Source organism: Aythya ferina (genome assembly GCF_964211825.1).
Source record: "Aythya ferina genome assembly, chromosome: 1".
NCBI lineage: Eukaryota > Metazoa > Chordata > Aves > Anseriformes > Anatidae > Aythya > Aythya ferina.
The window spans coordinates 66,975,399-66,990,971 of record NC_140296.1 but is presented as its reverse complement, the minus strand read 5'-3'; the positions used below and the strand labels follow the sequence as shown (position 1 = coordinate 66,990,971).

At 37.1% G+C, this 15,573-nt stretch overlaps 1 protein-coding gene across 10 annotated transcripts in view; it reads left to right on the top strand.

The window, feature by feature from the left end:
- Positions 1–1,436: 1,436 nt before the first annotated feature.
- Positions 1,437–15,573, top strand: part of LOC311434038 (interleukin-1 receptor-like 1) — a 33,680-nt gene continuing 19,543 nt past the window's right edge. For 4 of the 10 annotated variants that reach the window (XM_084513872.1, XM_084513871.1, XM_084513866.1 and 1 more), the window contains exons 1-10: positions 1,437–1,578; positions 3,305–3,452; positions 6,190–6,340; positions 6,801–6,871; positions 9,039–9,240; positions 9,540–9,708; positions 9,796–9,958; positions 12,483–12,551; positions 14,488–14,620; positions 14,706–14,857. In XM_084513872.1, coding sequence (XP_084369998.1) covers positions 6,805–6,871; positions 9,039–9,240; positions 9,540–9,708; positions 9,796–9,958; positions 12,483–12,551; positions 14,488–14,620; positions 14,706–14,857 — 955 coding nt within the window. In that variant the 5' untranslated portion in view covers positions 1,437–1,578; positions 3,305–3,452; positions 6,190–6,340; positions 6,801–6,804. Of the gene's footprint in view, positions 1,579–3,304; positions 3,453–5,256; positions 5,367–5,747; positions 5,878–6,189; positions 6,341–6,800; positions 6,872–9,038; positions 9,241–9,539; positions 9,709–9,795; positions 9,959–12,482; positions 12,552–14,487; positions 14,621–14,705; positions 14,858–15,573 lie in introns of those variants that run through there. The other 6 variants (XM_084513868.1, XM_084513873.1, XM_084513867.1 and 3 more) reach the window with 3 other exon arrangements.

The following is a 15,573-nucleotide window of genomic DNA, read 5'->3' as shown; positions in this document are numbered from 1 at the left end:
AGATCTAATTCTACATTCAGGCAATGGAAGATATCTTCAACTGAAGGTATTTAACTTTATCCTAGAGTGACCTGACATGTCATGGTGAGAGGAGGCTGAATATACACTGAATGCAGATAATTTACTGTGTATTTTCTGCCTGAGTCTCTAAGGAATGGCATGAGGAAACAGGGAAGGCCTTGATGCTGATGAAACTCCACGAATCTTAGCAGGAAGTGGTTTGTCAGCTTTTCAAGCTATCGATCTTAACAGACGCTGACTGGTTGACCAAAGCACTGTGGGATTTCATTGTTGCAGAATGTCCATATGACACTTTGCATTTTCTGTGTCATATGGAAAGTGCAGCCTCTAGACCACTTCATAGGAAGTGACATGCCAAGATCAGGGGAAAGCATGGGTATGGACGGCAGTGGCAAGACACTTGCCTACTGGCGTATAATTGTTACATCTTTGTATATTAATATGGAGTTGCTGACAATGCTAGTGACTGCAGCTCACAGCAGATTCCCAGAAACACTGAAAGTTATAAAGACTATCAGCGACTCTGTCAGGGGGAAAAAAAAAAAAAAAAGTGTTTGAATGACTGTAGTATGAAATCCTCTTGTTTGGTTCAAGAAAGAATGAAACATTGATTCTCAAAATGTCTTTTTTATTTTATTCTGCCAAGATGTACAAAGCTCATTCATCCCTTGGAATATGGCTGATTTGTTACTGAAATCTCCCCTTTAGACTAGCAGACACACATAAGGGGACAGCTTGGGACGTTAGGGGTCCAGGTTTAGTGCTGATGCTTGGAAGGCATCAGCAGTCTTGCACAGTGCTCCTAAAATGTCTTTCTGACATTAGGTAGTCCATACTGTCTCCTGAGTACCTGCTCATGGCTGTCACAGTGCACTGAGCCACTTCCATCCCTGTGGGGACTTCTCCTGCTTCTGCTTGCTCTCCCAGATTTTCTCCTGGAATTCTAATGAAACTGCCCTGCTCTTCCAGCCTTCTTTCCTTCACTGACTTAATTTAGTCATTGTGGTGCAGAGAATTGTTTTTGCAGGAGCCTTCTTTTATCAGTTTACCTTCCGTGAAGCAGTTTCCCTTGTAAAAATCATTCCCGGTGTTCCAGTGATGTGTACAGATGTTCTGCAGAAAGTGCTCCCTGACCAGCCCTATCAGAGATACCACTTGTTTTCAAAGCAAATCGGTTTTAAAGCACCCTCTGTCGACTGAATGCTCCTCCTTTGTTCCCCTCAACTATGTAAGAAAACCCCTAATTAGGATGCAGGCTTTTAGTACAATCACACTAAAATGGCATAATTTGTGATTAATGCAAAACCTGTGCTCTCAGTAGAAGAGATCTGATTAACTGTAACTAGAAGATGCCATCTCTGATAGGTACCTAGAGTCACTACAGTCATTTGCATATTCTGTTCTGTTCAGTGGGAGGCGACTAAATGAAGCTGTAAATCATGCTCCTCCAGATACGCGTTGCAGAAGCCGGTTAAAAAGAGGTCCCAGTAGTCTGGTACAAGCAAAGGATCCAGTCACAGGATAAACTACTTCTCTGCTGTCTGAATTTTCCAAATGGTAAGTCAAACCTTTATTTTATCATTTAGCCAAAAATAAGTGAAGCTGTTGGAAGAACTATCTATTATTTTATAAGAAACTTTATTTCAGTTCACTTACATCTCTCTCTATCCCAAGAAAAAAATGTTAGATTAAAATTGGGGATACACTTGTGATATACAAGTCATCTGGGGACCAACCTAAAATCTTATCTATAATGAAGTGTATGGAAATGGATTTGTCTTCAGTATATCTGAATATCTGACAGGTATTTTTGCCAATTACTCAACAACAGAAAATATTCATTATGCAGTTCAGTATAAAGTTTTGCTTCAAAATATTTTATAAAAATAATGTATATATTATTTCTATCATTGTCATTATTTAATTTTAATTAAATTTTAATATTAAAATTCCTAAATTTTACATTAATAACTGTAATTATTGTAGGCATCAACTATCATGACTGTTCTGGAATAATTTTAGTGTTACTGGTTCTATTTTAATAGCTCATTTTCAGTTAGACTGGATTTTCTGTTATAATAAGAGACTGAAAATAACTTTCAAAGGGAGAATGAGTGAATTCTATGTCTATGTAAACCTATCTCACACACCTGCTATTTCATGGTATTTTTACATTGCGAAATCTCTTAAGCTTCTTAAAGTAGAAATTACAATAACATTTTCAAATTTTGTTGGTATGCTATTTTTATAATGTTTGTTCAGTTTTATGAACAGCAGTACAGTTTGTTGCTAAACACACCTTTGGGAAAAAAAGAATGCTATTAATACAATTGCCTTTGGAGAAGCAAGGAGTTAAGCCTTAGAAACTAGTAATTCTGTAACATAACAAGGTAGTTCCCAGTTCTTTCATCCTCCTTTGATATTGGATCTTTAGGGGTTAGATTTTGACTTACGTAATTATGGCAAACCCTTGTATTTGGATCTAGTGCTTTTTCAACCTCAGACTGAAGTTTTCCTTAACAGAGTGAATTAAGCTTATTACATACAGGTACTGTGAACTATATGGAAGGAAATAATTTATGGAAAGTACATCCTTTCCTTTTTATCCCTGAATATTAGCAATCTAAATTTACTGTACACTGAGAACCTGAAAATGCAGATTTTACTATAGACAAATATATATAAGTTACAAATTATACAAATAAGCAAAAACAGAGAGAAGGAGACATCTTCTCATAAGTATTTTCAGAAGTCATGGCCTTTGTCTCACAGTGCATTGAGCTGCAGGAAGCACTTTTGGTTGTGGGATGTAAGGTGTCAGTGCTTTTGTCTTGTGCTGTTTGTCTTTTTATTTGGTCTTAATATCACAGATGAGTGGATACTTTAATTTTGCTTTGCAAAGGGTAATGCCACAAGCTTGAAGCACTAGTTACTCAGTCCCTGTCTTGCCATGTACTGTCTAGAACTGCAACTTCTGCCTCAGTTTTTGTTGGGGTAATTGGGTAGCTTGCAGCTGACCGAAGTGGAAAATGCAAACAGAATTGCGTTGTTCTTTTAATTGTCTGAAGTTTTTATTTATTTATTTATTTTCAAGCAACAGTTGTCTTTAAGTAGAGCCCCATATGTTGCCCATATTTGCATACACAAACTCTACTTAAACTGATGCCAAACATAGCAAAACATAGCTGCTTAAAAATGGGAGAGAAATTAGTAAAATGATCATCAAAATTATGGGGAAGAATGTGTTCTTTCAGCACAACTATTTTGCATTGTTTTGGTGCAGGTTGGTGGCCCAATATGTGTAAGGTTTCTTGAAGTCATACATTTTCAAGAAACAGAAGGCTAAAGACAACAGCCAACAAGTACAACCATAGGCAAATACAATTTCTTACCCTGTGTTGTTCTGGCACTTGTTCGAAGAGTTAGTGAGGGTAAGTAATTGGCTTTCTTCATCTCTGTACAAAGTTGTCTCTCAAAACAAAGGAAGCACAGATCCTTGAAACTTTTTTAATTGCCAACCTTCAGTTTCTAGGACTGGAAACAGCACTGGCAATAAATGGATTGAAAGGATCTGCAATAGTTTTATTACTTTGGGTCAAATATGAAATAAAATATCAAATGAGAAAGAATCTTTCAGACAGTCTCCAACTGAGAAACTGATTTTCCTTAAAAATCACCCACCTCACTTTTTTGTCATCTTGCTTAAATATGTGCTTGCTTAAAATAACTCTAAAAAGTATTCAGACAGTTAATAATACCAGTATACTTTGTCTGGGACAAACAAGTTAATGGAAAAGAACAAAACACTTGGAGGGAAAAAACTCCCAGCAGAGCTGCAGGGATATTCATGCCTATATTAGTACCTTTTCCCATGCCTATATTAGTACTAATACTCAAATAATCTAATAATAATAAACTCTAGTTATTACTCACCTCAGTTTTTCACTTAGCTGATTCTTAGGGTCCATTTGCAAACTTCACTGTGGAGACTCATTTGATATGGATGTATCCAATCTCAGCTGTATGAGTTAGCCCTGCTGCAGCTAGGTTTTGCATATCAAGTTTGCGTATGCATATACACAATCATGTATTTGGCATGCCGCACGCATTCACAGAATCACGCAGACTCACAGAATAGTTGAGGTTGGAAGGGACCTCTGGAGATCATCTGGTCCAACCTCCTGCCAAAGAGGGTCACCTAGAGCACATTGCACAGGATGGCATCCAGGCAGGTTTTGAATAATTCTAGTGAAAGAGACTCCACAGCCTCTCTGGGTGGCCTGCTCCAGTGCTCTGTCACCCACACAGTAAAGAAGTTTTTTCTCATACTCAGTGGGAGCTTCCTGTGCTTCAGTATGTGTCTGTTGTCTCTTGTCCTGTTGCTGGGCACCACTGAAAAGAGTCTGGCCCATCCTCTTGACACCCTCTCTTCAGATATTTATATGTGTTGATGAGATCCCCTCTCAATATTCTCTTCTCCAAGCTAAACAGTCCCAGCCCTCTCAGGCTGTCCTCATACGACTGTTGCTCCAGTTCCCTACTCACCATTGTAGCCCTCCTCTGGACTCATTTCAGTAGCTCCATGTTCGTCTTGTACTGGGGAGTCCAGAACTGCACACAATACTCCAAATGAGGCCTCACCAGGGCTGAGTAGGGCAGGATCACTCGACCTACTGGCAACGCTCTTCCTAATGCACACCAGGACACCATTGGCCTTCTCGGCCACAAGGGCTCATTTCTGGCTCATGGTCCACTAGGACCAGCAGGACAGCCCCCAGCCTGTACTGGTGCATGGGGTTATTCCTCCCTAGGTGCTGAACCCTGCCCTTGCTTTTGTTGAACTTCATGAGGTTCCTCTCAGCCCAACCCTCTGGCCTGTCCAGGCCCCTCTGAATGGCAGCACAGCCTCAGCGAGTCCTTCCAGCTTTGTGCCATCAGCAAACTTGCTGAGGGTGCTCTGTCCCTTCATCCAGGTCCCTGATGTGTAAATTGAATAAGGCTGGGCCCAGTACTGACCCCTGGGGGATACCACCAACTACAGCCCTCCAGCTGGACTCCTGAGCTGTTGTGTTAAAAAGTAACTTCTAAATATCTATTAATTTGGCCTAAGATTTCCTTAAAATTAAAGAAGTCAATGAACTGCAGGTGCTTGTATGTGGTGCTTTTCTAAAGAAAAAAAAAGCTCTAAAAAAAGCTCTTTCTAAAGCTCTAAAGAGAATGAGCAGCTCCTCACACAAACTGTTTCTAGGAGATCCTGGATGGTCACTGACTTCCTATAACAGGCATGGCAACAACCTTGCTGGGATGATGCATTTTTGGTCTAAACCTCATATTTCCAGTAATTTGTGAGTATCCCTGCAAAACACCTACACTGAAACACTCATGCTTTTCTCTTCCAACACTACATTTTTTTTTAGAGTATAAGAATAAATCCCTGGTTGTAATTAAACTTTAAAACAGAAGAAGTTTCCCACATCAATATAAAAACAATGGCATTTCTGAAAGAAATTTCAAAATTAAGCATTTCAAAATTAAGCTTGTTCTGAATTTCAGACTTGGCACAAATGTAGGCCAGTGTTTGTTTAGTCTGGAAATCTTTGGCACCAAAATAAAAATTCCTTGCAGTTAATGTGACGACAGTACTTACGCTGCCTGTATTTTTTTTTTGCCTATTTTTTCACTGGTGTTCCTGTGCTTTCTATCCGTGGGATAAATTATAACTCACTGCTAACTTGCTTTCTCTTTAAAACTTATCTGCCATCTGTTGCACCCACTCCTTCATTATATGTGATAGTAATAGCCACCACTCTGTAATCTGCAGTTACAGATAACATTCAAGTGAAATCTTTATTAATGGTAAGTAGAATTCTTATGATTGCTTAATAGATCTGGATTGCATGTGTGCTGTTTCCTGGGATATTCACAGATTAGGTCAAAAATAATGTCCACAAACCAATAACCAATTTCTGAGATAAAGTGTTTTTCTGGAGGGTTCCTGAGCCACACTGCCAGCTGCTAGTTGCATACACCTAATTATAGGAGGTGTATGTCAAATAAACACAAATAAAAACATCAGTGAGGCACAGGATCTGCCCTACTACTATTATGTGAGGATAATATATATTCCTTTACCTACCTTTTCAGTTCATTTCTTCACTTACCCTTCAGGTTTGCATTGCTGATGGTGCTCGTCTGTTTCTGCTCTTGCCGCTAAACCCTTACCTATGAGAACCTGTCTCTGAAGATACCTCCACAGAAAACAAAGCAGGTGGTGTGCAACTACGCAGTAGATTGGATGTAAGCTTAACTCAAAATCAAGGTATGTATTTTCAAATCCGTGATCTGTCTTTTTCTAAATCAAGGTATAATTTTTCACAGTTGACTATGAAGAAGGTGCCAAAGTACATATGCCTTCCTTAAAAATAAAACTAAGAAAAAAAAAAAAAACAACAACCAAGGAAGAATAGGCTTCTGTATGAGGCCTGCCATGGCAGAGTAATTCCCCCACCCTCAAATCAAACTAAGTCATAACAGTAGTTTTGATGGAACATCAGTTGTTGCATTGACTGTAGCACAAAGAGCATCACCTCAAAGCTGTAGAATTGCTATTACAGGCACACACACATGTTCTGCACAGAACAGCCCACATGACTCAGCTTATCTCTGCATGATGCTGTTATCTGCTAGTAGATGTACATCAGCAACGTGGCAATAGCATAACCGATGTAGTAAGAGCATATTCTGAGATATCTTTATTTTATTTTTTTCCTTTGGTTTAGAAATATGGTGGGGTATGTACATTTGATATTCCTATCTACCTTCCTCTTGGTTTCCGTGACATCAGAATCATGTGAGTTGCATTTAAAATTTATTTTCTAATTAATTTTATTCTGCATAAGTGTTTAAGATGGTACTGAATTAATATTTTTTAACCTAAAATTAGCTAGTTTATCTCAAACCATTGATCACAGCTTAAAAGTTAGCTCTACATGTTGTTTTCTCCCTATATTAAAATGCACAGAGTAGTGTCCATTTCTCTGACATTAAGTATAGGTTCTACTTTTGCTCTTTGGCATGTCTGCAAGCAGAAGGAAAAGGCTTCTTAGATTTAGAGTAGCTGATATTCCTGGCCCCAGCTGGGCAAAGTCTCTCAGAGCATGCTTAAATCACACTGAGCAGGTTTAACACATGCACTTTGTTGCACAGTTCTAGTGGCCCTGCAATCATTTCCTACCAGTGAAACAACATTATATAGCACTCACATTGTACCTGGTCTCCAGTTGCACTGCATATTTTTCTGAAAAACAGTGTAAGATACAATCTTACACTTAAATATCTTAAATATTAAATATTTCCCTGTATTCTCAATTTTACAATATGAATAATAATTTTTAGAACAAACTAGATCTATTAAGAGATCGAATTCTGCTGAAGAATTAACCAAGAAAATTTTTGCAGATGTCACTGAGTTTACATAAGGCCTCCCATTTTATCTTTGTTTCCTTTCTTTTATTTTTTCCTGAAGAGTGCTGTACTTCCACTATGTTCCTCCTTTGGTGGGGCAAGAAAGGACTTGTGGGTGGGAATGCTGTTACAATGATGGACTCAGGGTTGTGTATACCTGATGTGGATAATTTAGGTGTCTGAGTAAATGAGTCTATATGTAATGTCAATGGAGAAAGACCACTTCAGAGAGAATGGGAAGGAAGAATGAAGAAGGACTCACCCATGACGTGATCTATGCATGCATCTAAAGCCAGGCAGTGCTCCCCCAAAGTGTCATTTTTGATAGAGATTCTCTGTTTTGATTAGCTATTTGGTTACATCATCTTTTGATTAGCTTTTTGGTTACAACATCATTTGGTTACATTATCCCTGGAAGTCTTCAAAAGACGTTTAGATGTAGAGCTTAGGGATATGGTTTAGTGGGGACTGCTGGCGTTAGGTCAGAGTTTGGACTCGATGATCTTGAGGTCTCTTCCAACCTAGAAATTCTATGTGTGATTCTGTGTGTGATCTCATTTTCTTGCTCCCTCATTTACTGTAGCTCTTGTACTGATATGCCCAGTTTCTATCTTTGCCAATTTTCTCATGTTTCTCTTCTCCAAAACTGCATTTGACCTTCAGACTAGAGTTTCTATGTTCAGAAGTCAGTTTACAGTTCAGGTAGCAGGGCACTTAAATAGCTGTCAAAATGCCTGTTTCAAATTTCTCTGGACCAGTTTCAGTATTCAAAAGTTTATTCAAAAATACATGCAGTTTCTTTAATTAAAAATTAGTTCCTTATGCCCAACTTTTTTTTTTTCTTTCTTTTTTTTTTTTTTTTTTCTTTTTAATTTTTATTTCTTTATTCCCAAGCTGATTCCTCTCTGGTGTCTTCAACTTTTCATCTGATTCTTCCTTTCAGTCTGTTTCAGTCTGTTGCATTTTTTTTTCTTCACATTTTCATGATTTTAAGAAAGAAGCTCTTCTGTTTGTTGTTGTTTTTATCCATTTTCTGCATTGAAAAGGTATAGCAAAAAATCCCCTCTGTTATGTAAATAAATATTATTACCAGAGTATGGAAAGCTAAGTTTATAAAACACTATTAAAACCAATACTTTTCTTTGTGAAAGATTCATGTTTAGAACTCTGCTTTGAATAAATACAGGATTTCAAGCAAAGATTTGCATGAGTTCATTTCAACCAATCATACTTTCCAATTTAAAACTTTTTTTTTTTAACTATATGTCTGCTTTGAACCCAGGTATTTTTGTTTGTTTGTTTGTTTTCTGTCCCACACACTATTTTTGCATGTCTTCATAGTCTTCATAACTGAAGAAGAACATTTTGTTTTGTTTTGTTTCTTGAAAAAAATCTACTGGGAATTCATTTGCTTTTCATTATCTCTGAAAGCCTGGGGATGGTATTAGAGGCATTTGAATGGCCTACTGATCCAGAAATGCTAAGGTCTCCTCAGTCTTCAGTATGAATAAGGTTTAATTCATCTGAGATTTTAATATTTTGTTCATTTGCAGATGATGCAATGGAAGGTGAGGCTTTAGTTGTAAAATGTCCCCGAGGAAATTCAGCTGTGAAAGTCACCTGGTATCACACAGACACTAAGAAAATAATTCCCGAAGAAGAAGAGGGATCACGAATATTTTCATTAGGAAGATTTCTCTGGTTTCTGCCAAATTCTGTAGAAGATTCTGGAAACTATACTTGTGTTACACATTAGTAAGTAGAATATGAAAAAGATAAAAACTTAAGATTTGGGGAAAAAAAAAGCATAAGTATTTTAAAAATACATTTTGATTATTATCTGTGCAAATTATGTGATTTTGATGGTGTATGGAAATTTATTTAACTTTCATTCTGCAATTGTTATTTTTATAACAGGCCCAGTAAAAATCAATATGCAATCAAAATATAGTAACCACACATGTGCTTTTAAAACAAGACTCACATGTTACAAATATTCATTCTATTCCATATAATAATACTGTCATTAAAATACCTTCATTCATTTCTTAAAGCCCGAATAATAGCACAAAAGAGTTCAACATGAGCGTGAAGGTGCATCCATACAAGGAAGGAATATGTTTCCCAAGCCGGATACTTTATCCAAATGACACTAGAAGTGGAAAAATTGTTTGTCCTACATTTGACAATTATAAGAATGCTACTATGATCCAGTGGTATAAGGTAAAGAAAATCCTGATGGTGCCAGCTGTAGATCAGATTACTGTGAGAAGTTATTTGCAGCCAAATAAAGAAAGCTGTCTTTTCCAGGATTGCAGACCTCTTCAGGGGGAGAGATATTTGAAGAAAGATAAATATATTTTTATTAGTGACTTGACAAAGGAGGATGATGGTTATTATACTTGCCATTTTACCTACACTCACAGAGGAAATGTGTTCAATGTGTCAGCTACAAGGATCTTTATAAGTGAAGGTAAGACAGTCATTTTCTAGCTTGCTAAAGTAGAAAAGATTATCATCTCCTTAAAGGAAATGAAACTCCTTGTACAATATTACCAAAAATAAATAAATAAATAAATAAAAATATCTTTGGTTGGTTAGTTATATCTTCTTAATGAAACTTTAGCTCAACTTTTTTTTTTTTAGATGAATTTTGTGGGAGGGAATTCCAAAGGAGAAAGCTGGAGATACAGTCAGACCTGTCCACGTTTGTTTTCTTGGTAACATTTTCTGAGGGCTCTGGTTTCCTGCTGCAGTTGGCAGGGCTCATATTTTTGAGGTGAAGGGTCTTTTTTGTGGGTTACCACAAAGCTCCACTTTATATTTGTTTGGCAGGAAGAAGGACCTTAGCTAGCGACAATCTGGTGATCTCTGGATCACTGATATGGTGATGGCATACAACTCAATACCTGCTGCCCCATCTTGATTATCTAGCATTTATTTTATTGTTGGACCGGAAAAAAAAAAAAAAAAGGAAAAAAAGAAAAGAAAAAAACTTTTAGATTTCTGTTGACTGAGATAAAATGAGGGACATATATAGATGGAAAATTAATGGAGCTCCGTGATTACTGTCTTTGTTAATTTGAAAGTGTCCATCATAGCTGAGTTGTGTGGACCTAGGGGTGTTTCTAGGATTCAATGTCCTCAGGGAGGCCTTGAATTTTGATGGCAGTCAGGGAAGAGCATGCCAGCAATCAGCAGTGCCAGACTGCATCAACTTACAAGACTTCAAAATGTGTTTTCATTCTGCAATAAGATCAATACATATATATATATATATATAATTTTTTTGGCGAAACTAAATAATGTTCATTTGCAGACCGACATCACAACTGTTTGTTGTTGGAAGATGCCCAACTTTATGGGAAAGATACTGATCTGGAGTGTAGAAGCCTCGATTAGTTTTTGCTGCTGTACCCAGATCTCAGTAGCAGAGTTTGTTCCAATTATTCTGAGTTGGATAGAAGATATTTGAGCCAAGAGCTAATATGGTAGTTTAGGAGGCGCCACACCTTTTCTCCGCGTCTTCCATGTAATACCCTGTTGGTCTACATGACAATCTCTGCCTAGCATTCCATTTTTGCTTGAATGTACTTTCATTAAAACTTTTCTAACCAGTCAAGAATTTTGTTCTGCTTGGGTTATAACGGAAATAGCTATTATTTATTTGGCACAAAGCCACCTAAAATTACACAAATCTTTGTTGCATCTAGACAGATTATTTCATTTCAAAGATAATCTGGCTTTTTAAATAATTCTGAAAGAAAAGATTGCAACATAACATGTGAAATCTCAGAGTGGTCTGTTGAGTCTGCTTTTTTTACCATTCAAAATAATTAACAGCATCATTCTTGACTTCTTATTAGCCCTTAAAATTATTATGCCGGATGAGTAAAGCTGTTACATGTTGTTAATATTGGTTTATGATGTAAATCCCCGTTGCCTTGCAGATCCATGCTGTCCCAGAGGATATTCTGCCTCTGAATGCCAGCATCTAAATGCTTAGCATTGTCAGCAAGCTACGAAATTTCTGCATTTCTCCAAGTTCAGATCCGGCTAAAGAAACTTAGACATGGTTAGGATAAATAAAGAGAATGGCTTTTCTGGCAGCCTGGGAAAGTGGTGCTAAATATGTTCTTACAGATTTTTTAGGGAAATATTGTTATGGGATTTACAGAGGTGCCTTGAGAAGGAAAAGCTTATAATGAGGGAAAGGATAGCAAGCCATGTGTTTGGAGTGTGATGTATGCAACAGTATGAATGGTAAGAAAAGAAGCAAAATACAACACGGGAAAAAGATGCCTAACTGAAGCATCTGGATGTAGTTTGGGACCTGCCCATATCAATTATTACTGGAGATGAAACGTAAGAATATCAGAAGAAAAGAAGCACTCCTAAAAGCAAGTGGCAAGGGATGTTCAGTGTGAGGGAAGACAGATGTAAGAGGGAGTGGTTGTGTGCAGCACCAGTGTGTAGGGAGCCGGATGTGCTCAACGTTGGGAACAGAAGTCAACAGAGGCAGGCATCAGGGGAAGTGGGACTGTATGTCATATATTGCACAGAAGTGTATATTCTAGCTATTCCATATCATGGATAGGAGTCATTTCTCAAATGTCTGAAGGAATTTCATTTAAAAACAAAATTAGCAACTGAGAAAACACGCAACTCCCAATATTAGCTTTTTTTTTTCCCCTCCCACTCAGCATCTAAAAACAGTATTTGAGAAACTGAAACTTTTCCTTGCTCTTTATGTACAAATGTAAAAATCAAACAGGCAGAAAATATTTAGACTATTGACTTGTACTGTCTCACCAAAAATATCTGGTCATAGGAATAAAATCAGATAACACTGACAGGAATGTGAAGCACTGTTGTAATGTTTGCAAATCTACTTCAAGATGCTAAAGCATTATCAGTACAAATGATAGTCATTATTTTACAAAATGAAATTTCAAAACTTTCTAATCGATACTTCCTTCTCTCTTTAATTTCTAAAGCAAAACACCTGTCTCTACCTGCTCAAATTTTGTTTCCAAAAGAAAAAGATGTGATAGAAGTAGAGCTTGGTAAGTACAGATCTTAAATTGCTTTTAAAACAGTTTGTGATGGCCTAATGAACATGGGGATCTTGAAGAATTAATTATGGAAATGTTCATTACTTTTTTTTTTTTTTTTTTTTTCACTGTAATTTTAACCAGATTTCATGCACCCCAAGGCAGAGATGTGAAGTTAGGAATAACTGATAGGGTAATGCTTAGGCATTAAGCAGCAATTTCAGGACTTAAATAGTTTATTCTACTTTCACTGGGATAAACTAGGATAACTCACATGGTCAATTATCACATCTCAGCTGAAAGTGTGACAGCTTCCATGCACTTCAAAGAGGGCCTTAACTAAACCCTTTGAAACTGATGGTATCCTTAAGAGAGGATAGATGCGTGATGGTATCCTTAAGAAAGAATGACGGTAAGAGAGAAAGACAGAGCAACTAGAGATACTCTTTACTTGTGATTCTGGTCTGGACATAGCAGCTGCATCTCTGTTGATGAATGAATGAGAACAAGGGACTAGTCATTGGTCCTGCCATGGTGGCTGGCACTGAGCAGATTGCTCTGATCGAGGGGTGAAAGAACCAGGGACTGAACAAGCAAATAGTAGGCTGAACAGCTCTTGGTGCAGAACATGTGCCCTGTCTCCCATTTGTTTAGGACTGGGGATGTTCTCCATGGTTCAGATTCTTCACCCCTTGTAACTTGTGGTAGGAGCAAGGGCCATCTACGTTCTTTCTTTGTATAGTCAATGGAGAAAGATGGGCTTCTCCAGAAAGTGACTCTGCCCATCTGAAACATTAATAGGTTGCCTAAGAAGCCTGTCTCCCAGGGGAGGTAGGATGAATCTGGGCCACTGGGAACTGGGATCACAATTACAGTTCCACAGTTTCTGCCCTCCAGCACTTGTCCTACAGCAAGACTGCTCTAACAGCATCTACCTTGGGGGACCTGGGCTCAGGCTCCTTTTCATGTAGGCTTGTATTCCTGTTCTTTTTTTTTTTTTTCTTCTTTCCTCCAGTTTCTTTGTCACTCAGAATTAGTGCACCAGATGGCTAGTCTTTAATATTCTCTGTGCTCTGCCTAACCTTCTCGGACAGTATGTAATCTTGCAATGACAGATTAAAAGTAAAGTAAAATTAGGTAAGAAAAATAAGATTAAAAGTAAAGTAAATTTGATTAACATCTAGAAAATACTTTCTGTACTGGGTCTATTATATCCTCTTTGCAGAACTGAAAGGACTTCTCCGTGATCCTTATTACCAATTCAGGATGTAAATTATAAAATTTGTTAACCTTATCTAAGCCCTGATTTGATGCAGATTAACATGGAAATAATTTTAATAGTTTTAAAAATAAATAAAATAAATAAATAAAATAAATAAAAGTAGTTTTAATTATATTTTCTTCCAGTGCAACAGTGACTCTTTTTTTTTCTGGAATAAATATTTCCTGATGGCAAATATATCGTAGGACATTTCCTGTTTTAGTTTTGGTTGTACTAGTTTGCTCTAGTCTTGTCCAGTTTGAATAAAATCCAAGATAAGAATCAGCAAACAAGACAAGTGAAATACTGTATGCTGAAATTAAATTATGCTATTTTCATATGTCTGTATGTAAACTAGCATTTCCTTTCCATACTCCTCAATAGTTGATTAGTTGTGTTAAGCATCACAAGTAAAGTCTACTTTCCTTTCACAGTAACATATATAAATAATTCCTTTTATAATCCTTGTTAATGTATTAGATATTTTGTTAATATCTCCATTTACTATTTCAAGTCCCTCCTATGCAACATTTTCTCTAGGTTAACTCAGAAATATGTCAAAATTGCTAAGGTAAAATCAAAAGTGATATGGAGATTTATAGAAAAAGATGTTATGAGGAAAATAATGTTATATGTTACATATATTTTACATTGAGGAATGTTTACAGCTCTCTGAATCTTGGTTAGGTGCTCCTTTGTCTCTGAAATGTCAGGCCCGTCTGGGGATTAAGAAACAGCCTATAGGTGTTGTCTCATGGGATGTGGATAACAACCCAGTAATATACACAGATACTTCAAGATTTCATGAAGAAACTCATTTGTAAGTACATATAATGTGGAATAATCCTTTTCTTAATGCAAATTTTGTTTAAGAGTAGCCAATACCAACTCTTTCTCTCTATTAGTTTTGAAGGACAAGCACGAGAATATTACAAAGAGGCAACTTTACACATCAGTGAAATAAAAGAGGAGGATCTGCAGTCAAATTTCACATGTGTAGTGGTGAATGAAATGGGAAATACAAGGGCCACGGTGACATTACAACTCAAAGCACAATGTAAGGGTAGAATTTGTTCATTTTGTTTTCTTACATACTTAATTCTCAATTTGAAATACATTGGTGGTTTTATTTTTATTTTAAATTTATTTTGCATGTTTATTTTTAAATTTTATTTATTTTCTGCTGGTAAGAAAGTTTGTTGTTTAGAATTAAAACCAGTCTTCATCCTCCCTACATCTTCAAATTAATGGCCAAGTTCTTGTGGCTTCCTTAGGCTATGAAAGGCCTTGGTGTAAATTCTGCTTTGGGGGAAGGAAAAATGGTATCAGTGAGAGATTAAATGTGCAGAGCAGGACAGTGCACCACCCATGTGACAAGAATAACCTTTTCTAGGATATTCCTGCCCTCTCCCTCTAAGTGCCACTGAGCTCACTCTGTGCCACACAGAGATGAGAGTGACAATTTGAAGGCTTTCTCTCGGTTTCATTTTGAAATGCATTGTTCTAGTCATTTCTGCTGGAGAAGGAGAATTAAGGTCAGTGAATGGTGGGATTGTCTTTATCAGTTATGGGAATTTTTTGTTAGGGATGGTCAAATCCCTGAATTGTTGCCAAATCACTAAGTTTGATTCTTATGACAGGAGTGGTGGTCAATGGTTTCCTCTCTTATCCCTTCAGATGGGCTGAACCACCTTGAGATGAAATCCCATGGCCTTTAAGATTAGGGATTAGTTTTTTATGAGAATGAGTAAAATCAAGTTTATTTTGATCACA